At 47.3% G+C, this 24067-nt stretch overlaps 2 protein-coding genes across 2 annotated transcripts in view; one reads left to right on the forward strand and one right to left on the reverse strand.

Moving 5' to 3' along the window:
* The window catches only part of mapkbp1 (mitogen-activated protein kinase binding protein 1), a 40018-nt gene extending 29065 nt beyond the window's left edge, over positions 1-10953 (forward strand). The window contains 21 exon segments of the mRNA XM_027274843.1: positions 2246-2371; positions 2476-2546; positions 3000-3121; positions 3211-3286; positions 3640-3660; positions 3662-3749; positions 3859-3902; positions 3904-3923; positions 4616-4744; positions 4833-4960; positions 6058-6098; positions 6623-6778; positions 6856-6990; positions 7095-7222; positions 7297-7424; positions 7506-7685; positions 8704-8785; positions 8874-9280; positions 9358-10167; positions 10342-10427; positions 10574-10953. Of these exon segments, the coding sequence (XP_027130644.1) occupies positions 2246-2371; positions 2476-2546; positions 3000-3121; positions 3211-3286; positions 3640-3660; positions 3662-3749; positions 3859-3902; positions 3904-3923; positions 4616-4744; positions 4833-4960; positions 6058-6098; positions 6623-6778; positions 6856-6990; positions 7095-7222; positions 7297-7424; positions 7506-7685; positions 8704-8785; positions 8874-9280; positions 9358-10167; positions 10342-10427; positions 10574-10819 (3224 nt within the window). The 3' untranslated portion in view covers positions 10820-10953.
* Positions 10954-11393: 440 nt separating this feature from the next.
* LOC104938567 (protein hook homolog) lies at positions 11394-19556 on the reverse strand. Its single transcript, XM_027274845.1, has 14 exons — positions 19074-19556; positions 18844-18918; positions 18503-18586; positions 18273-18335; positions 17615-17683; positions 15504-15578; positions 15354-15416; positions 14827-14889; positions 14620-14682; positions 13215-13277; positions 13018-13080; positions 12848-12910; positions 12572-12700; positions 11394-12494 (listed from the first exon to the last, which is right to left on the reverse strand). Exons 1-14 carry the CDS (start codon positions 19468-19470, stop codon positions 12214-12216), a joined length of 1551 nt encoding a protein of 516 aa, XP_027130646.1. The 5' UTR covers positions 19471-19556; the 3' UTR covers positions 11394-12213.
* Positions 19557-24067: the final 4511 nt, after the last annotated feature.

A 24067-nucleotide genomic window follows, 5' to 3' on the forward strand; every position in this document is an offset into this window, starting at 1 on the left:
ATATGGTATACATAATACTGTAAATCCTTGTCCTGTATAATAAGCCTGTATCCTTGTATGTATAAAATACGTGTATCAGTGTAATGTCCTAATAATACTGGTATCATGGAGGGATAATAATCCTGTATCATTCTAGTCTAAATAATACTGTATCATTATATGTATAAACTCCTACTGTCTCCTTGTCTGATAATAATCCTGTATCATTGTACTGTATCATAACGACTGGTATCATTATATGTTCCTCATACTGTATCATTGAGTATAAGAATACGGTAATCATGATATGTATAATAAGCCGTACTCACTTCTCAGTCCTACTAGCTACTGGGATCCTTATAATGTGTACTACTACTGTATCAGTATCCATCATTCTATGATATCATCCTGACTGTACATTAGATGTGTAGTACTGTAATAATCACACACTTCCTGTAGTGCTGACAGAAGATGTTAGCTTAGCAGTGATGTTTGGACCCAAACTCACTGATTCAGACATGTCTGTCTGTCTGTCTGTCTGTCTGTCTGTCTGCCTGTCTGTCTGTCTGTCTGTCTTGTCTGTCTGTCCTTCTGTCTGTCCTGTCTGTCTGCAGTCTGTCTGTCTTCCCTGCCTGTCTTTCTGCTGTCGTGACTGTCTGTCTGTCTGTCTGTCTGTCGGTACTGTCTTCCTGTCTGCTGTCCTGTCCTGTCCTGTCTGTCTGCCTGTCTGGCCTGCCCTGTCTGGCGGTCTGCTGCCTGTCTGTCTGCCTTCCTGTCTGCCTGTCGGTCTGCCTGTCTGTCCTGTCTTCTGTCTGTCCCTGTCCTGTCTGCCTGCTGTCCTGGGTTCTGTTCTGTCGTCTGTCTGTGCCCTGTCCTGCCTGTGTCTGGCTGTCTTCTTTGCCCGTGTCTGCCTGTCTGGTCTGTCTGTCCGCTGTCTGGTCCTGGATCTAGCCCGTGTCCTGCTGCTGCCTGTCTGTCTGTCTGTCCTGGTCTGTCTGTCTGTCTGTCCCTGCAGCCTGTCATGCCTGTCCTGCTGTCTGTCTGTCTGTCTGTCTGTCTTGTCTGTCTGCCTTTGCTGTCTGTCTGTCTGTCTGTCCTGTCTGCCTGTCTGCCCTGTCTGTTCTGTCTGCCTGGCCTGCCTGTCTGTCTGTCCTGTACTGTCTGGCCTGTCTGTCTGCCTGTCTGTCTGCCCTGTCTGCCTGTCTGTCTGTCTGTCTGCCCTGTCTGTCTCTCGGTCATTCCAGTTGTTTAGCCACAGCCAGTGTGACCGGCTGATCCAACGTCCTGGAGTTCGGGCTCAGAGTACAGTCTGCCTGCAGAATCCGGGATGCACCTGTACTCCATCACCGCCGTGCGATTTCGCTGGTCCAGTCCCCTCTAAACGTGACCCTTGACCTTTGACCTCTGACCCTTCTGTTGCTTGAAATGCTGATGTTTGTCCTCTGACATCACTTGTTCTTCCTGTCCTGTCAGCCAATGAGGGGAAGGTGAGGAGGATCAGACTGTGGAGGCCGATAAGAGCGTTTACTTCCGCACCCGCCCAGCGGTGAGCTGCACGGGATCAGACTAACACCTATGGAATCAGTCACAACTGCACAAGTCACCTGATCAGTGCAGCTGATGGAGGCTCCATGCACAAGAACCACAGATTATTAATATTTTAAAAGTTTATAATGGATTGATTTATTGATTTATGTTTCATGGGGATGTTGAGTTTGGATCATCATCAACATTGATCATGTGTCTAGGTGTTCTACTGTTTCTAGTGCTAGGGGGGCTACAATGTTTTAATTTAAAAAAACTGTTAAAAGAAGAGAAAAATTAACAAACCAATCAGGATTGCAGTGCAGATTGGCTCAGACAGACCAGAACTGGCTTGTAGTTGTGCAATGCAGAAAGGGAAAGAAATCAGAGAGTCCTGAGTCGCAGAGGCAGTGGGAAGTCCGTGGAGGGTGAAGATTATCCGGTCGCTTCCCTGGGTCCGGGGTGTGGGCTGCGGTGAAAGCCTGGCGGGTTCCTGGGGCCGGTGAGCGGGGCGTGGGGTGTAAGGGGGCTGGGAAGACCTGGCGTCTTGGGGTTCCTGGCCAGTGGAGCTGGGGCGGGGTGGTGTGCCTATCCTGGTCCGTGCGGACTGTCTGTCTGTCTGCCTGTCTGTCTGTCTGTCTGTCTGTCTGCCTGTCTGCCTGTCTGCCTGTCTGCCTGTCTGTCTGTCTGTCTGCCTGTCTGCCTGTCTGTCTGTCTGTCTGTCTGTCTGTCTGTCTCTCAGGTCTCCAGTTGTTAGCCACAGCCAGTCGTGACCGTCTGATCCACGTCCTGGATGCGGGCTCAGAGTACAGTCTGCTGCAGACTCTGGATGAACACTCGTCCTCCATCACCGCCGTGCGATTCGCTGGTCAGTCCCTCTAACGCTGACCCTTGACCTTTGACCTCTGACCTCTGTTGCTTTAAATGCTGATGTTTGTCCTCTGACATCACGTTGTTCTTCCTGTCTGTCAGCCAATGAGGGGAAGGTGAGGATGATCAGCTGTGGAGCCGATAAGAGCGTTTACTTCCGCACCGCCCAGCAGGTGAGCTGCACGGGATCAGACTAACACCTGGAGATCAGTCACACTGCACAGATCAGCTGATCCGTCAGCTGATGGAGGCCATGCACAGAGAACACAGATTATTAATATTTAAAGTTTATTGATTGATTTATTGATTTTATGTTTCAGGATGTTGATCATCATCAACATTGATCATGTTCTACACTTTAACCAATCAGATTGCTCAGCCAGAACTACTTGTTGTACAATCAGTCTGATCCAATCCTCCTTCCTGCTGCTCCTCCTCCTCCTCCTCCTCCTTCTCCTCACCCTGCTCCTTCTCCTCCTCCTCCTCCTTCTCCTCGCCCTGCTCCTTCTCCTCCTCCTCCTCCTCCTCCTCCTGCTCCTCCTCCTCCTCCTCCTTCTCCTCGCCCTGCTCCTCCTCCTCCTCCTCCTCCTTCTCCTCGCCCTGCTCCTCCTCCTCCTCCTCTTCAGGTGGAGGGGGGGTTGGAGTTCACTCGGACTCATCACGTGGTCAGGAAGACGACTCTGTACGACATGGACATTGAACCAACCAGAAAGTACGCAGCAGTGGGCTGTCAGGACCGCAGCATCAGGTAACACACTGACCTGTGTGTGTGTGTGTGTGTGTGTGTGTGTGTGTGTGTGTGATGATGATGATGAAGGTGTTCCTCTTCCTCCTCAGGATCTTTAACATCAGTAATGGGAAACAGAAGAAGTTGTATAAAGGCTCTCAGGGCGAAGACGGGACTCTGATCAAGGTACGGCACCTCACAGCAGGTTTCCATGGAAACGACAGGTGTGGATGGTTTAAGTGACAGGTGCCTCCTCCTCCTCCTCCTCTCCCTCCTCCTCTCCCTCCTCTCCCTCCTCCTCTCCCTCCTCCTCCTCCTCTCCCTCCTCCTCCTCCTCCCCATCCTCCTCACTCCTCTCTCCGCTCCTCTCCCCTCTTCCCTCCCATCCTCCTCCTCCTCCTCCTCCTCCTCCTCCCTTAATCTCTCCCCCTCCTCCTCCTCTCTCCCTCCCTCTCCCCCTCCCCCCCCTTCCCTCGGCCTCCCCCTCCCTCCTCCTCCTCCCTCCCCCCTCCCCCCCCACTCCTCCCCTCCTCCTCCAGGTGCAGATCGACCCGTCAGGTCCTCTACATCGCCTCCTCCTGTTCAGATAAGAACATCAGTATCTTTGACTTCTACTCTGGAGAGTGTGGGCACATGTTTGGACACTCAGGTTGACATCATCATTATGACATCATCAGCACAGTCCAACACAGTCTCGACTCACTGCCTGTTCTGTCTGTCTCTCTGCCTGTCTGTCTCTCTGCCTGTCTGTCTCTCAGAGATCGTCACAGGTTTGAGGTTCAGCAGTGACTGCAGACATCTGGATCACTGTCTCTGGAGACAGGTACGTCTCACCGTGATGACATCACACTTTGATCAAGTGCGCTCACTCTCTGTCTCTCTCTTTCTCTGTCTCTCTCTCTGTCTGTCTGTCTCTCTCTCTGTCTGTCTCTCTCTCTGTCTCTCTCTTTCTCTGTCTCTCTCTCTGTCTGTCTGTCTCTCTCTCTCTCTCTGTCTCTCTCCTGTCTCTCTCTGCTCTCTCTGCTCTGTCTGTTCTCGTCCTGTCTCTCTCTCTCTGTCTCTATTATTCTATTTTGCTGTAAATTGTGAGTCAGACTCAGATTTAGAAGCTGGTACATGAAGTGACACACACACAGGTAGATGATGAATCCACCTGGACAGTCTCAGAGACAGACAGACAGAGACAGTCTCAGAGGACTCAGAGACTCAGAGACAGACAGACAGACAGAGACAGTCTCAGAGACAGACTCAGAGACAGACTCAGAGACAGACTCAGAGACAGACAGACAGAGACAGTCTCAGAGACAGTCTCAGAGACAGTCTCAGAGACAGACTCAGAGACATTCAGGCTGTCTGTGGAGGTTTGACCGATCTGAGTGTCTGATTGGCGGCTGGAGCGTGACGTGGGCTCTGCCAGCTGAATCTCTTGCACGCCGACAACGCCCACGCTGCAGAAACACACGACCCTCCACTGTGTGTGTGTGTGTGTGTGTGTGTGTGTGTGTGTGTTTGCAGCTGTATCTTTGTGTGGCGTCTCAGTCCAGAGTTGACCATCAGGATGAGGCAGCGACTCGCTGACCTCCGACCTCCCAGCAGCACCCAGAACACCCAGAATGCATCTCAGCAGAAAGTGGTGACGCTCAGGTAAACGTTCTCAGCTGCTGATGTTCATTCAGAAAAACTTGATTTAACAGATTTAACTAAACGTTAAACTCTGTAAATGTTTCTGCAGCAGCGACACGTCGCCTCCTCGTGTCGTCACCATGTCGTCTGACAGCGACAAGGAAGAGGACGAGGAGGACGAGGAGGAGCTCCGCTGTCCTTATAGGGACACAGCAGGAACTCTGGAGGAGGAGACAGGTCTGTTACCATGGTTACACAGTGTGCCAGGATCAGTGATGTTATTAACGATAACGAGGAAACGAATATTTGATCAGTGACTCGTGAACAAAAGAAACAAACCTGGAACAAAAAGATCGTTAATGAATCAATCAAAGGAAACGAGCTCCTCCCACTGTGTGAGTGTGTGTGTGTGTGTGTGTGTGTGTGTGTTCATGTTCAGCTGCATAAACACACTAACAGTTGTTTGTAAACAAACACCTCTTCAAAGACACATGAAACACAAGATGACCTTTGATCACACCTGAAATGATCAGCACACACACACACACACACACACACACACACACACACACACACACACACACAGTAAACATGACTTATGGTCAGGCTCCTTCAGGTCTCCTGCATTCATGTAGAAGAGTTTCCCTTCAGGAGACTTTGTTTCTTTGTCCCCACACCGTCAGAGGTCCCCATGATGTGACTGTGGAAACCAGTTTGTGTCCCCATAACCATACCACCACCAGTCCACACACACACACACACACACACTCTTGCCCCCCCTGGTGGTCACACGGCTCCATAATCTAACAGAACATATAAAGAACTTCATGCATCAGCCTACAGTGTGAAAATGGTTGAATCTGGTGGAATCCAGTAAAAATGTCACATGTGACTTTAGTCCAATGAGACGCTGACGTCACAGAACGGTTTGATCGTGTGATGACAGTCACATTAATAAATGTTTGAATGGAAGTCAATGAGACGTTTTTGGTCACGACGGTGTCCAGAGGGAGAATCTGACACTACATGAAAAATACTAATGCAGTCAAATCAGTGTGTTCATGTTTGACACATCAAGACTGTGACAGCACCAACAGCACATCCACCTTTATGTGATAAATAATGAATCATCCAATCATAAACTGACATTTAAAGTTACAGTCAGGACAGTTATTCAGTGTTTGAAGTCTGAAGCTGATTCAGAGATTTATGAAATAAATATCGATGTGACCATTTTACAGCAGTTTGTCTGGACGTGTACATTTTACATGAAGGCGTGCAGAGGTTAGTGAGGAGGACATGAGGGTTAACCAAGTCGTCTGTCTTTTCTGCAGAAACGTCTGATGAGAAGTTCAGCTCTCTGGACAGCAGGAAGGTCAGTGAACGCAGCACGCTGATGATCGTATTCATTCATCAAAATAATCAAATTGAATGTGTCGCTACATATTAAACCAGTCAGTCAGCTTCCTGTTCATCTATTTATAATAATAGTAATGTTACTATAACGTTAACGTAACGTTACTGTCTGTCTGTTCCTGTATTTCATCTGGACCGTTAGCTCCATGATGCTAACTAGCACGTCGTTTACAAATCACCGTAGCTTCAGTTACAGTTAGCGCGTTAGCTCTACCTCTGCTTTGTATACAACATTTAGCATCATGGATCACGTTAGCTGAAAGCTAAAATAACATATACACTCATAGCGTTTCACTAGCAATAATGGTAGCAAGCATCGAGCTAATGTTAGCCAGCTGACCTTAGAGCACGTCACGTGAAACGCTCGGTAACGTTACCGTGACGGCAGTCTGCTGATGTTAGTGGACTCCATTGCTAAGGTAACGTTAGCTTGTGTTGCTCATGTCGACACGTGTCTCAGACTCTTTCTTTTGGACTCCTCAGGAGGTGTTGGCAGGTCGACCTCCTCGCCGCCGCTGGTCTCGGAGGACAGGCGGCGTGGAGGATGGTGCTCTGATGGTGAAGTCCATGTTAGACCTGAGACTGCTGGATTCGTACTGTCCTGACAGACCGGAGGAGCAGCAGGTGGAGCAGGAGGAGGTCAGGTTCTTCCCATACTTTAAAGTCTTCCTGCTAAACGCACAGTTAACCTGACAGTTTTTGTGCCGCCCCCTCAGATGAAGACCCGCCCCCTCGACGGTAACACCTCCACCTGCAGCCGGAGGGGGAGGGGCCCAGGCATGGAGGTGGGACTTTACAGGACCAATCAGGAGCTGGGAAGCACCATCAGTCTGCAGGTCACCACTGCATGGGTGAGAACACGCAAAGCATCCGACCTCATGCTTAGTTGTTGTGATAGATGAACCTCCAGTGCTTTGATTGGTTGACTTGATGTTGTGTCATTCTGTCTCTCCAGGCAGAGGACGACGAGGCGAGGACCAATCAGAGGCCAGACTTCATCCGCTTGTCCAATCAAAGTCCAGACAGGGAAGCTCAGGTGTTGTATCCTGACCAATGGGAGGACAGAGTGAGCCTGGCAGGAAGGTAGGACTGTTAGCACAGATGTTGACCTGCCCCTGTAAGCCCTACCAACTATAAACCCCGCCTCTTCCTGTTAGTGAGTTCCAGGTGAAGGAGGCGTGTTCTGCTGCTGCTGATGGACGACAGGACAAACCCAGTCCGGACAGCGGCTGCTCACTGGGATTCAACTCCAGCCTGTCCAGTCCAGTCAGACCTGCCGGACAGGGTGAGTACTTTTACCAAGTACTCAAGGTTCTTCACATACTGGAGTACTGATGTACTCTTTTCCCTCGCTCTTGTCTGCCAGACTTGGAGCCTACAGAGCCTCTCAGTGTGGACGGAAACTTCTCTGAGCTGGAGGACGATGAAGACGAGGGAGGAAGAGGAGGAGGAGGAAAAATCAGCACTCAGCACATCCCTCAGACTCCAGACCAGGAGGCGTTCCTGAAGGAGCACTTTGTCACGTTGAACGACCTCTCAGGTTCAGGTACAGCAGGAGCACCAACATCAACACAACCAACAAGGTTCACCACACAGTCCAACAAGGTTCACCACACAGTCCAACAAGGTTCACCACACAGTCCAACAAGGTTCACCGCACAACCAACAAGGTTCACCACACAGTTCATCAAGGTTCACCACACAGTCCAACAAGGTTCACCACACAGTCCAACAAGGTTCACCACACAGTCCAACAAGGTTCACCACACAGTCCAACAAGGTTCACCACACAGTCCAACAAGGTTCACCACACAGTCCAACAAGGTTCACCACACAGTCCAACAAGGTTCACCACACAGTTCTTCAAGGTTCATCACACAGTTTATCAAGGTTCACCACACAGTTCAACAAGGTTCACCACACAGTCCAACCAGGTAACTGCACAACCAACAAGGTTCACCAAGTTTTAATGAGATATTTCCAGACACCACAAATAACAGCAAAGTGGGTCCTGACCACCTCAGACAAGTGTTGGAGGAACTGTGGGCCACAAAGTGGAAACCACACTCATATTTCCTGGTCTTGCCTGAAGTTGAGTTGGTTCGGTCCCAGAAGGTTTTGTTACAAATACTCTTGGGGACTATTAGGTGTATCACAATAAGATGGTTGAAACCGGAACCACCAACATAAAATATATGGCTTAAAAAAGTATGGGAACTGTATGCAACGGAACAAATTACATATGCAATAAGGCTACAAAGACACATGGAGCCTGTAATGAGTCTGTTAATGCAATAAGAAAGATGAACTTTTGTCTTATTCATTATTACTTTTTGTTTCATTTGTTTATTCTTTTTTTTTTGACTCATTGTGTATTTATTTATATTTTTGTGTAGCTATATATTGAAGTGGATATCAAAGCAGCTGCAAATGTGCCAAGTGTAAAAATGTAAAACTGTGTTGTATGTATGTATTGGAATATTTTGGTGAAAATACTAAATGGACCTTGTGGTACCGCGGTGTGGTGTGGGCGGGCCTTAAACATGTCATCTGTGTGTTGTCAGGAAGTCCGAGCAGAGCGTCTCACAGCTCCAGTGAGAGTCTCAGCATCTCGTCCAGGTTTCTCTCCCAGAATTCAGCTGGAAGGTAAACATCACATCACTGAACATGTTTCAGAACCGGCTCAGAACTGGGACTGTCAGAACTGATCATCTTTCTTCCCTCTCCTCGTCAGTCGAACCGTGGCTCCTCTCCCATCTCGTGGAGGAGGCGCGGAGGTGAAGGCCCGTCCTCTGGTCTCAGAGGTACGACCTCTGATGGAGCAGAATAAGACCCAGGAGAGGAGGGTGTCATGGAACCATGACCCAACACAGAAACAGAATCAGGACCAGCTCCAGTCCCAGAACAGGACCGACCAGGACCAAACTCAGCCTCCACAGCAAGGTACAGGTGAGCTGGAGGAGGAGGAGACCTCCTCAGCCCAGCAGGCTTACAGGCCCTCCCCCCTGAAGAAGAAGGTCCAAACTGGGTCAGAATCCAGGAGGAACCTGGGCCCGACGGCACGGGCAGCCGCCTCCCACTTCAACTCCTCCTCTGGACTTCGAAAGGCTCAGTCGGTCCAAAGCCTGCTGACCGACACAGGTAACACAGGTAACACAGGTAACTCCAAACATCAGGTGACTGAGGACTCAGACTAAAAGTCTTCTCTCCCTCGTCAGGTGACTCCTCTCATCCAACCAGAGACATCCCCCCTCAGATGCTCCTCTCCCCTCAGATGCCCCTCCCCCTGCAGCGTCCCACCACCCTCCCCTCCTCCCCCAGACGCCCTCCATCTACAGCCCTGCCCCTTCAGAGACCAAGCCCCGCCTCCCCCAGGTCCCCCCAGCAGGAAGCCATCGTCACTCCGCGGAAGTCTTCCTCGTCCTCTTCCTCCACGGCGTCGGCGCCGCGCTCCTACATGAGCCCCACCGCCAGCTCAATGGCCAAGATGTCACGCTCCGTCTCCGTGGGCGATGGCCTCAACATCTCCGAACCCTCCGAGGACCCCTCAGTGACATCATCATCATCATCATCATCATCATCGACGGCGGCGACAATAACCGCCTCCTCTCAGGTCAAAGAGACTCCGCCTCCTCCAGTTGCTGTGGTGTCCTCCAATGCTGTTTTGGCCACGCCCCCTCATGCCGCCGTTGTCCCCGTCGTCGCCTCCTCCTCCTCCTCATCTTCTTTTCTGGGTAACCATGGTAACCAGGCAGCGCCTCCTCCTCGCGGCCTCCAGGCTCGGGTCCCGGGCAGCAGCAGACCGCTCCCCGATAAGCCCTCGCTCGCCGCCTTCTCACCGTCACCCTCCTCGTCTTCCTCCTCGCGGCCTCCTCCAGTGTCCGTCTCCCCCCTGACTCCGCCCCCACAGGAGGAGGAGCCTCAGAGAGATGACGCAGGTTTGGACTCCCATCATCCTCCTCTTCTTCCTCCTCCTCTTCTTCATCCCTTCATCCTGTCATCTCTCCGTCGGAGCTCTGTGCTGACGGGTGAGACGCTCACTTCTTCTTCTCCCTCCATCATGTCAGTCTTAAGTCTTAAGACGAGTCTTAAGTCTTAAGACTAGTCTTAGCGGACTTCAGTCTAGGACTGCATATCTCATGTTAAAGTTCAGGAGCCAATCAGCTGTCAGTATTTATTGTTGCTTCTCTCGCTCTGTGCAGACCAGCCAATCAGTGTGGAGACCTGCAGAGCGCTGACCAATGAGCTGCAGAGCTGCTTCAAGAGAGCAACACACCTGTACAGGAAGGTGAGTGTGTCATGTGACGCTGTCAGAAGTGACTGAGGTCTGTCCACCACGTGACATCATCAGCAGTGACATCATCAGCAGTGACATCATCAGCAGTGACATCATCAGCAGGTGTCTCACTGTGTCTCTCTCTCTCTCCCCTCCAGGTGAGTGGCTCCTCCCCCGATGACTCCGCCCCTGACCAGCGTCAGATGGCTGTCGTCCTATCAGAGGCCTTCCAGGCCATGAGGGCGGAGCTCGACTGTTTGCCGCTCGGCACGCCGAGCATTCTGGGAGTGGAGGGGGGGCTGGGAGGAGTGGGGGAGGTGAAGACGGCGGCTCTCCTGGAGGAGTACTCCCTGCTGCTGCTGCAGGCCGTGCACCGGAGGGTCAGTGAACGCAACACGGAGTAGACACTACGCTCTCCATCACCTCCTCCTCTTCATCACCTCCTTTCCATCACCTCCTCTTCATCACCTCCTCCTCTCCATCACCACCTCCTCCTCTCCATCACCTCCTCCTCTTCTTCATCACCTCCTCCTCTCCATCACCTCCTCCTCCTCTCCATCACCTCCTCCTCTTCTTCATCACCTCCTCCTCTCCATCACGTCCTCCTCCTCTTCATCACCTCCTCCTCTCTGCTTTCGGCTCCTTCAGTCTTCCTCCTCTCCTCCTCACTAACGTTAGCTCCTCCTCACAGATGAAGGATCTGCAGCCATGTTTGATTTTGGACTTTTTCTTCTTAAACGTTTTTTAGAAACTTTTTATCACGTCGTTTTTTAAAGAGACTCGTGGAACTTTTCCCATTTTCATACCCTGATGTTCCGTCATCGTCGTTTATTATTGATCTCTGATTATTGATCTCTGATTAATGATCTTTGATTAATGATCTCTGATAATTGATCTTTGATAATTGATCTTTGATAATTGATCTTTGATAATTGATCTCTGATCTTTGATTATTGATCTTTGATAATTGATCTTTGATAATTGATCTCTGATTAATGATCTTTGATTATTGATCTCTGATTAATGATCTTTGATAATTGATCTTTGATTAATGATCTTTGATAATTGATCTCTGATTAATGATCTTTGATTATTGATCTTTGATAATTGATCTTTGATTGTTGATCTCTGATTATTGTAGAAATGTTAGCGTTAGCCTGTAGAGGTGTTTTAAAGGAGCAATACAAGATGTTTGATTTGATGTAAACTTGAAGCGTCATGATGAGTTCAAGTGTCGTGTTTGTATTTATTTCCAGCTGAACTACTGACCGCCTGTTTTTCTGATGGACATTTTTATAACTGTTGTTGGAGGAACTCCTTGAGGAGCTCTGCTTGTTTCTAACAGTTTCCTGTAACACTGACTTTGTCAGAAAGTTCAGTTTGACATGTTTTCATGTTTTTTGGTCAAAATTTAATAAAACTCGTTTTGAGTTTTTAACAGTTTCTAGAAGCTGATTGGTTTGTTTGATCTTCTTCATCATGGACGTCCTGATCACTGATATGAGTTTCTCATCCGACGGTCTGTGTTCACTGATTGGTCAGCTGCTCTGATTGGACAAGAGCAAACAGACTGATTACATGTAATGATCATAACACTGCAGATGTGTCGTCACTGTTTTTATGAACGAATTACTCTAATTTGATGTTTTCGCTTTAAATATTAAAATTAATTCATGTTTATTAACGTTCGTTCACTCTCCCTACCAAAACAAAAGTCCACTCTTAGTTCCAGTCTGATAACTAAAAGTTTAGTTTATTGTCTCAATCTGGTCCTGGCTCTGGTCCGGGGTCGGTCCGGTCAGAGGGGGAACAGCAGGAAGCCGGAGAAAACGGTGAAATTTCGAGAGTCGTCGTAGAGTCGGTAGCTGGCTGGCAGGCTGAGGCGGACTCCGTCACCCTCCTCCAGCTGCAGAGCCACACTGTTGGACGTGGAGGCGTAGCCACCGTGGTCGTTCAGGTCCAGGTTGAAGACGATTGGCTGGTTGTTCCTGTACAGGTAGACACCCATGTAACCCTTGAGGAAGTCTGCAGCCGTGAAGCTGAAGAAGTAAAGTCCTCTGACGGGAGCCGTGAACACACCTGACAGACACAGAGCAGGGCAACGTGAACACACTGGAGGATCTGTCATGCTGCGTTCAGGGACGTCTGGTTTTTACCTGACGTCTGGTCATAGGCTCGGCCGATGTTGGTGATGCTTTTGGAGAAGATCAGAGTTGTCTCCTCATCAAACGGTCCAACTGATCCTGAATCAGTCAGACCAGCGGAGAACGCCACCTTCGGCTCACCTGGAGGAGAAACGTTAAATTAAGGTTTGGGTTTTACATCCTGAGAACGTTTTAATGACGTTGTCCAAACAAACCAGGTGAAGAGTCCAAACGTGATGACTGACCTGAGGTCATGTTACAGTCAGTTTATAACCTTCAGAGGGTCACCTGTGTTTCCTGTCTGCACATCTTCCAGCTGTTTCTCGCTGACTCTCAGTCTGAACTCCAGATCTGAACAGGAAATGACATGTTTAATGTTTCATTAATAATTCATAATTAATGACTCGTGTTTAATGTTTCATTAATAATTCATAATGAGGTCATGGTGAAGGTGTTACCTGCAGTGTGATTCTCCAGCTGTTCCAGATGTGTCTCTGTAGATCTCAGTCTGACCTCCAGAGCTGCTCAACAAACACATTTTTATCTATTTGTACGTTTACTGAGTCGACCTCTTCAATAAAGATCAATCAGACCAATGAATGATCAATAAATAATCATTAAATAACCTGAAGTATGACAGTAGCTCTGACTGTACCTGTAGTGTTGTTGTGTCTGTCTGTCAGTCTGGACTCCATCGAGGAAAGTTGAACAGACTGTACTGAAAACACAAAATCAGCTAACTTAGCTTCATGCTAACATCAGTGTTTCCTCCTCACTACCCTGCACACTGTAAAAAGAACAAACTGCTGTAAAATGGTCACATCAATATTTATTTCATAAATCTCTGAATCAGCTTCAGACTTCAAACACTGAATAACTGTCCTGACTGTAACTTTAAATGTCAGTTTATGATTGGATGATTCATTATTTATCACATAAAGGTGGATGTGCTGTTGGTGCTGTCACAGTCTTGATGTGTCAAACATGAACACACTGATTTGACTGCATTAGTATTTTTCATGTAGTGTCAGATTCTCCCTCTGGACACCGTCGTGACCAAAAACGTCTCATTGACTTCCATTCAAACATTTATTAATGTGACTGTCATCACACGATCAAACCGTTCTGTGACGTCAGCGTCTCATTGGACTAAAGTCACATGTGACATTTTTACTGGATTCCACCAGATTCAACCATTTTCACACTGTAGGCTGATGCATGAAGTTCTTTATATGTTCTGTTAGATTATGGAGCCGTGTGACCACCAGGGGGGGCAAGAGTGTGTGTGTGTGTGTGTGTGTGGACTGGTGGTGGTATGGTTATGGGGACACAAACTGGTTTCCACAGTCACATCATGGGGACCTCTGACGGTGTGGGGACAAAGAAACAAAGTCTCCTGAAGGGAAACTCTTCTACATGAATGCAGGAGACCTGAAGGAGCCTGACCATAAGTCATGTTTACTGTGTGTGTGTGTGGGTGTGTGTGTGTGTGTGTGCTGATCATTTCAGGTGTGATCAAAGGTCATCTTGTGTTTCATGTGTCTTTGAAGAGGTGTTTGTTTACAAACAACTGTTAGTGTGTTTATGCAGCTGAACATGAACACACCCACCCACACACACACACACACACACTCACACACACACACAGGAAAAAACCTTTAAAAAGTTAGTGAAGAGAAAAATCATGACACAAACTGAAACAGACAAAATGATGATCATCATCATCATCAGTCTGATCAGCTGACAGGTTATTGTTGTTAAATGACTGAATAAAGACTGAGGTTAGTCTCAGTCTTTATTTGGATAGACACACACACACATTCACAGACACACACTCACAGACACATACACACACACTCACAGACACACACAGACAGACACATACACACACACTCACAGACACATACACACACTCACAGACACACACACACACTCACAGACACACACACACTCACAGACACACACAGACAGACAGACAGTTTTCATGTTTAATGCGTATAATTTACATATATATGAATAAATAATGAGACATGAATATGAATGTACAGTCAGTTTATAACCTGTGTTTCCTGTCTGCACATCTTCCAGCTGTTTCTCGCTGACTCTCAGTCTGAACTCCAGATCTGAACAGGAAATGACGTGTTTAATGTTTCATTAATAATTCATAATTAATGCCTCATGTTTAATGTTTCATTAATAATTCATAATTAATGACTCATGTTTAATGTCATTAATAATTCATAATGAGGTCATGGTGAAGGTGTTACCTGCAGTGTGATTCTCCAGCTGTTCCAGATGTGTCTCTGTAGATCTCAGTCTGACCTCCAGAGCTACAGAGGAAACATGACTCAGCAAGTTTCCTGATAGACAGTGAAGTAAACTGCTGTCAACTGTAGCTGCTGTTAGCTCAGTCTGTTAGCTGCTGTTAGCTCAGTCTATTAGCTGCTGTGAGCTCAGTCTGTTAGCTGCTGTTAGCTCAGTCTGTTAGCTGCTGTTAGCTCAGTCTGTTAGCTCAGTCTGTTAGCTCAGTCTGTTAGCTCAGTTTGTTTCTTTTGTTCACCTAAGTTTTGTTTGTGCAGCTCATCCAGTTGACGTTCACCAACCTGCAGTCTGTCAGTCAAAGCTGAAATAAAACTTTAAATATTTATTTACATTATATTTACATTGATTCAGATTTAAATCTGACTCTCTGATCATGACGTGATGAGGTGTCCGCATCATAAACACAGCCTCAGTTTACATATTATACGTATAATTATAGATATAAACATGATGATGTTTTTGTGCGTGTCACCTGAGTTTTCTGTCTCCAGCTCGTCCAATCGTCTCTCTGCAGACGTCAGTCGACCCGTTTGATCTGAAATATTAAAAACAGTTCAGCACATTAAAACTGCTTTGCTGACATCATCACGCCATCATGTGACCAACGTGTCATGTGACCGACCTGCAGAGTCTCTCTTGAGCTCATCCAGGTGAAGCTGACTGAAGTTTAATCTGCTGCTGATCTCTGAGAGCTGATCTGAAACAACAAGGAACAACCAATGAATGACTTTGATTGATTGATTGATTGAGGGCTTTATTTGTCATTGCAACAGTACAAGTACAGTACAATGAAATTGTAAACCAGTCTGTCCATACATATAATACATGTAATATGACAAGTGGGGGAGGGGTAGACAGGACAGGGTCTGGTAGCCAAAGGAAAGAAGAAAAAAAGGGATACAACATGGGGAGAGGGGAGGAGAAAAAAAGAACAACCCGCAGTCTGTGCTCCTGTCAGGAGAACACTCTGGGAGCAGGACGAAAACACCTCAGCAATTATAGCATATATACAATACAGCAACATCACTAGCAACCAGGGGGTCGGGGGGTTTGAGGAATCCTAGCACAGTCATGCAGCCATCCGGTCCTGCAGCCAGAGGGCGCTGGTGACAGACCCGCCTTGTCAGGCTGGGGGGGGGGTATATCTGTAAGTGTGTGACTTAACTGTAAACTGTGTAAATAAATGTAGAGTGTGTCTGACAGACATTATTACTGACTCTGCAGCAGCACAGAGACTTAAAGTCAGTCAAAGGCAGCTTGAGGTTGCCGAGCAACCAGGGTCAGCTGCAGGTCAGAGCAATTAACTGCAGCTGTGCTCTGTCTGTGTGTGAGTGACTGCTGAGAGACACAGAAAATCTCTAAATGAAGCCCCTCCAACTAGTGGACACTAATGCCAAACGGTAAGTGGTATCAAAAAGCCCAAATGAGCGTGAGCATCCTCATCTTGTCGACCATGTGAATGCTGAATTTCAGTGTGTGAAGTTAAAAAATGTGACCTGGGGAGAGAGAGAAAGAACAGGTGCCCCGTGCTCCTTTGGGAAATTTCTCCTCTCCAGTTTACATGGGAGTAGATGGGGCTGTCGGTGGGTGATCCTGGAGCATCAGTGCGTCTCCCGCCAAAACTATAAGTCTGACAGCTTCAGCAGTGATATCGCTGCGTAGCCCACGAATTTTCCTACGTTTCTATGTAGAAATTATTTCTGTAGAGAGACATTTGTGGCCACGAGAGCCATTTGCAAATGTATTTTTTGACAAATGTTTCTCTCCCTCTCCACTCTAGCTCTGGAACATTCTACCAATACACACCCATTGTAAACTTTGCCGTAGTTTTTGGTGATTTTTGGTGAAACCGTTTGGTGAAACTCTGAGAAAAGTCACAGCACACCATTCCTGGCCGAGCCGGTTGTTTTGATACCTATTTTGTGTATGTGCGACCAAAACTGCGAGAGGAATAGTGAGGTTTCTGCACATAGATGCATATTCACATACTAATGCTAATACTATTATATACATATGGTTTGCATCAAGATACTTGCTTTGGTCAGTAGCTGTTATCTTGATCCATCCTGACTCTGAGGTTATTTGGATAAGGCATGCCAGAGAGCTACTATCTTGATGCCGCTGTCAGATGTGTTGATGTTTAAGATGTGATGTAGGTTGAGGGGGTCTTAGATGGTTTCTTTTAACTGGATAGATAAGAGGTCAGGTCAAAGGTTAAGGCCCATAGGTGGGGTATCCTGGTAAAGTAATTTCTCCTATCTATCTGTCCCTCTGACTCGAGTTATTTTGATTGCATGTCTTGGGGGCATAACCTCCACGGTACATAAGGGCTTGTCCCGCATATATCAGGAGAGTCTCTTCATTCGGCCAGGGGCTTTCCAAGTAACGCTTTACTTACTACGATGCTGAACTTATTGTGATAAATTTGTTATACAACTAAGACAGTGTCGCAGAGTTTTTCTTCAAACATCTTCAACTGCATCACCACTGAATATACGACAGTAGCACGCTGAATAATACGTATGAACAGTGAATAGTGTGCCTGCAGGAACGCTCAGTGAATGAAACGATCAGTTGATCCTGTGACGATCGATCGATTATTGGTTGCAGCTTCAGTTTCTGAACTGTGAGGTCACATTGGACTGTTATTGATCAACCTGTCATTTATTTTTGACACTGATGACATCACTCCTTGACCTCATACGATGATTGATTATTGATTAGTTTGGTCACCTGGTGTTCCTGTGCTGAGCTCGTCCAGACGATGTTCAGACAAAGACGAACTGTTGGAGGCGGAGAGCGCTGAAGATAAAACACAGGTGTTTATTCATGCCTCTGATCAATAAGCCATAATCAATGACAGACTTAGGAGCACCTTCAGCCAGAGACTGCTGGTACCAAGATTCTCCACAGAGCGGCACAAGAAGTCATTCTTACCTGTGAGCATCAGCCTGTACAACTCCTCACTAAATTCTCTATAAGGTTTTGATATACATATTGCATAGTTCACTGTTACTTGGTTTTTAACCTACTGTTACTGGTTCTACTTAACTGTAATTTATTTCAAAGACTAAATTCTCTGTAAGGTTTAGATTGACATAATGCATATCTCACTGTTACTGTTTTTTCTATTTTACTGTTACTGGCTCTATTTAACTGTTATTTATGTGTATATAGTGTGTATATATTGTTTAAAATAGAATATTGTATAGAGTATATAGTTAAAGTTTTTTTTTCTTACTATTGTCTTCTTGCTATCACTTACTGTTTGGGAGCTGCGGTAACCAAAACAGTTTCCCTGTGGGGATTAATAAAGTACTTCTGATTCTGATGTCAGTATGTTCATGTGTTCATAGAAACTGATCAGCTGACAGCTGCATCATCACCTGACCTGAGGTCTGCTTCATCAGTTCCTCCATCACACTCTCAGCGTGACACAGTCGGACTGCCAGCACTGAAAACACAACAACTAATTCAATGTTTGAATATGTAAATGAGGCATTACCTAATGCTAATGCAAACTTTAAAAACAAGTTATTGAACAAACAGAAGCTCCATCTGTTGTTAGATAAATGAGTCAGCACATCTACACTGTTGACTAATGATGATGATGATGATGACCTGCACTCTTCCTCCTCAGCTGCTCCACCATGCTCTCGCTGGCCCTAAGTCTCGTCTGCAGGAACGGGAGCTCTGCTGCCAGCGCTATGGAGACACCAGTACTGGGTTACCACGGCAACCAGAGACACAGCAATGTCCATATTTGGTGTTAATCCATCAGACATCAGCACATCAGTACTTTCATACTGAAAGTCAACTTCCTGTACTTACATATGCAAATAAGATAAGATGACCAAAGCTTACTCAACTGTGATTGGAGCACCTAGTAAAAATGGGCGGGACTTAGAAGGAGTCAGGTCTCAGTTGAAATGTTTCTTGTAAATAGGTGAGCGGATTCTAACCTGCGTTCTTCTCCTTCAGGTCGTCCATCGAGCGTTCGCTGGTGTTCAGTCTGAACTGAAGCGTCAACACTTCAGCTGAAAAGAACAACAACATGGAAGACGTATTCATGTTCTCCTCAGGATGAACCGTAACGATTAATCCTCTGACTGTAATGGACGCGTTAATGTGTCCATTACAATATGAGATTTTTATTTTAAAGTTGTTCCAATATCTATTTTTCACAGTGTACCTTTGCTCTGGTCCTCCAGCTCCTCCACCCTCCTCCTCAGGTCTGAGTTCAGCTCCATCAGCAGCTTCCCCTCGGTGTCCATCCTCACCTGCGTGTCCTTCACCGTCTCCTCCAATCCGTCCAGGCGTCGCCTCTGCCACTCGGCCTCCACCTCTCCATCCCTGAACCGGCTCTCCATGCTCCGCAGGGCCTGAAGCTGATCCACCTCCACCGCCTTCAGGCTTAGGACCAGCTCCTTTAAACCCCACAGCTCGTCCCAGAGGACAGGGAGCTCAGGAAGGACGCTGGGCCCCATCTTGACGTTGTCGTCCTGGGGGACAGAAGCCTCAACCTGACCCCAACTGACGGACGGAGACAAACAGAACAACAGAAGGAGAAACGAAGCCAAGGAGTTCATCGTGAAACCAAAACCTGCTGAACTAAAGTCCAACAGCTTATATACACACACACACACACACACACGCACACACACACACACACACACACACACACACACACACACGCACACACACACACACACACTAATCTGGTTAAAGGTTGGCAGGATGAAGAAAACAGAAACATTCAGGACTGAACAGAAATAAAAACGTCCCCTCAGACTGTCTAAAACCTGGACGTAGTCTCTCTCTCTCATAGTCTCCTCTGTCTCCTGTACTCTGTCCTCTGTTCTGTCCTCTTCTCTGTCCTAAGTTGTTTCTCAGTCCTGCATACCAAACATAGCTAACATGCTAACACACTAATCTGCAGCTGAGCTCAGAGGATCTGAACTTCCACGTGCAGCTAATAAAATGTAACATACATGTAACATAATCAGGTTCAAAGTCCATTTTCCTCTGAGGCTTTCCAATCTGTACAGGGAGTGACACCCTCTGTCCTTAGACCCTCGGTTCCAGTGAGGAAAAACTTGCCCACAAAAACCTTTAACAGGGAAAAAATGTGGAAGAAACCTCAGGAAGAGCCACAGAGGAGGGATCCCTCTCCCAGGACGGACAGACGTGCAATGGATGTCACGTGTACAGGACAAATCAACACAAACATATTGTACAATTACAATGACTGATAAAATGACAATGAATTACAATGACTGATAAAATGACAATGAATCACAATGACTGATAAAATGACAATGAATTACAATGACTGATAAAATGACAATGAATTACAATGACTGATAAAATGACAATGAATTATGTCGTTTGGCGTGCCGTTTATTTCATTGGCGTGCTGGGTTTATGTTGTTTTGGCGTTTGGTTGTTATTTTGTTTTGGCGTGTTTGTTATTGTCGTTTGCCGTGTTGTTATGTCGTTGCGTTGTTTGGTGTCTGGTCACTGGCGTGTTACCCTTGGTTGACCAAGTAGTGAGGTGGGTAAGTTTTACGTAGGAAAAAAAAACAAGGTCGGAGGGAGGCTGGGCCGCAGCTGCCAGGTCGGGGAGCTCAGCGGGGGGACCCCCCCCCATTTTCGATTCTGAAGAATAAACAAAAACCAAAGGGTGTTTACTGGACCTGGCCAACGCAGTCTGTGACCAATCACAGCGGTGCACGCAGGGGACACGGTCCTTTCCTCATTCAGGGGACACAGGGGGAAATTGGGGCGGACGGCCGCCGCGGTTTTTTTTACACACAACTTGTTCTCGGTTTTGTTTCGCGCTTTCCAAAAATCAGCAGGGGGCAGTGGCAGTCGGCCCAGTCGGCCCAGGTCGGCCCATGTCGGCCCAGGGTTGGGGCCCAGGTCGGCCCAGGTTCGGCCAGGGTGCGGGGCCCAGGTCGGGGGCCCTGGTAGGCCCTGGTCGGGGGCCCTGGTCGCCCAGGTCGGGGCCCAGTCGTGCCCAAGGTCGCGTTGGCGGGGACTTTGCCCATTATGCTTCAGCGTGGTCGTACAGGACCCACCAATGATTATGTTGCTTTCACGTGGGGGATGGGACCAGGGGCTGTGCTGGTGACGTCATCATAACCGGTTGGCGAACTGGACCGTGAATTCATGGAATTATTCACAGTACAACACCACCCACCACCACACCACAAACACCACACACAACCACCCCACACCAACAGTAACACCACACCCAGGGGTAACAAACCCCACACTACCACAGCACATCTACACACACACACAGAGTAAAAGAACACACATCAACCACAGTAAAAAAACAACCTCCACACACCCCCACACCACCACCCCATCACACAGTAAACACCAACCACACACAGGAACACACAGGAACACCACCACCACACAGGAACAACCACAGCCCGGAACACACACCCACACAAACCGGCACCCACACCAACACACACCACCACACTACCCCCCAACAACACCCCACCAGTAAAACCACACCCACACCCCCACCCAACAACACACACCGTAACACAACCACCACCAACACAACACACACACACCACAGGAAAACAACAACACACACAGGAAAACCACTCACACAACACACACACACACAACACCACAAACACACAGGAACACACACCCCCAGTAACCCCACCACACAGGACACACACAACCACATCACACACCCATCAGGCAACACAACCACCACCCACCACACACACTACCACCCCCAACACCACCCCCACACACACCACACACACAGGTAACCCCAACACCACCACCCCACAGGTAAACACACACACAACAGTTAAACCACAACCCACACACACCCACCCACAACACAGTAAACACTTAAAACAACACAACACAGGTAAACCCACACACACACCAGTAACCCACACACACACAAGTTAACACACACCCACCACCACACACACACCACCGTAACACACACACATGTACAACTACACACACACCACACCAGAAAACCACCCACCACCCACAGTTAAAACATCACACCACACAGTAACACCAAACCACCACCGTAACACCAACAAACCTACACCCCCACACAGTACCACAACACACAGGTAAACCCACACACACAGTAACACCCCAACACCCACACCAACAGTAAACCACACACACAGGTAACAACCACAAACCACACAGTAACCACAGACACACAGTTAAACCACACACCACCACACAGTAACCACGAACCCAACACACCCACACAGTAAAAACCCACCACCCCCACACCCACAGTTACAACCACCCACACACAGTAACACAACACACACCCACACACAGTAACACCACCACACCACCAACACCACAAGTAAAACCAACACACCCACCAACACCCACACACCACACCGTAACACTAACACACACACCAGTAACATACCACACACCCCAGTAAACACACACACTACACCACACACCACACACACCCACCACACACAGTACCCCAACACACCACACACGTACACACGACAGTACACAACACACAGGCTACACAACACACACCCGTAACACAACACACACGACACACACACACACACACCACAAGTAACACAACAACACCAAACACTAACCACACACGTAAACACATCACACAGTACACACACACAGGATAAACCACACACATCAAACACACACACACAGTAACACTAACACACACACACGTAACCACTGATAACCACTATAACACACACACAGGAATACACACACCACAGAACAACACACTCCACACACACGTAACACTACAACACACACACACAGTAACTAAACATAACACACAGACCTAGCAACACACACACCACAGTAACACTAAAACAATCACAGCAAACACTACACACACACAGTACACACACACACAGTAACTAAAACACACACACCCACACCCAACACAACAGTAAAACACACTAAACACACACACACATATAACACTAACCACAACACAGTAACTACACACACACAGTAACACTACCACACAGTAACCAACAACACACGAACCAACACACAGACACACTAAGTACGAACCACTACAACACACACAGTAACACCCCCCCCCTCTAACACCACACACACCAGTAACACTACAACACAACACAGTAACACTACACACGACACACTAACACACTACCACACATAACCAACACACCACAGCAACATAACACACCACACACAGTAAACACTAACACACACACACACACCACACACACACACACAGTGTTAGCTGTTAGCTGTCTAGCTGGAGGCCTCCACCGTTTCACCGTTTCCCGGTTTCCGCCGCTACAGTCCCGGTTGTGTCGCGGATGACCGCCCGCTGAATTTCCGCTTATCCGGTGTTTATCAAACACTTTCCTTGAAACGTTCCGAAACTTTCCTGAAGTTAAAAATAGTTTCATTACAATCGCAGACAAACACACGCGACTCTTCTTCTTCTCTTCTTCTTCTTCTTCTTCTTCTCTGGCGGGTTTCAAACAGCGCTCACTGCGCCACCTGCTGTGTGAGTGTGTGTGGGTGTGTGTTGTATATTATTCATATATATATATATATATACTATATAGATATATCAATATATATTATAGGTATTAAACATATAAAACGGATGAGATGAAAGAGCTGAACAGTTGTTTTGAACACGAAGATGGAGAGAAGCTGCTCAGTAGGCACAGAGTTGTTGAAGATGCAGTCACTTATCTCATTACTGCAAAAATCTACTTCTCTTTCTGTTCTCTCTCTCTCTCCCTCTCTCCTCTCTCTCTCTCTCTACCTCTGCTAAACCTTCATGTCTATCAATTCAATCATGTCTACTAATATAACTTCTTCCCTGGAGTTTTTTTCTCTGTCGTCCAGCAGGTTCTCGTGGATCGGGCTGCTGCTGTGGTCCTGCATGACGTCCACTACACATATATACTACTGTCATTATTGCTGCCATAATCTTGCTTACTGTGATCATCTTTATCCGATCATTGTTAATGTCATTGTCATTTATCAGTCATTGTAATTCATTGTCAGTTTTATCAGTCATTGTAATTTCATTGTCATCATTTACTTAGTCTATGTCATGTCATGTAATTCATTCGTCATTGTTATCAGTCATTTGTAATTCATTGTTCATTTTATCAGTCATGTAAT

The sequence above is a fragment of the Larimichthys crocea genome, chromosome XXIV, assembly GCF_000972845.2.
Source record: "Larimichthys crocea isolate SSNF chromosome XXIV, L_crocea_2.0, whole genome shotgun sequence".
Classification (NCBI taxonomy): Eukaryota; Metazoa; Chordata; class Actinopteri; family Sciaenidae; genus Larimichthys; species Larimichthys crocea.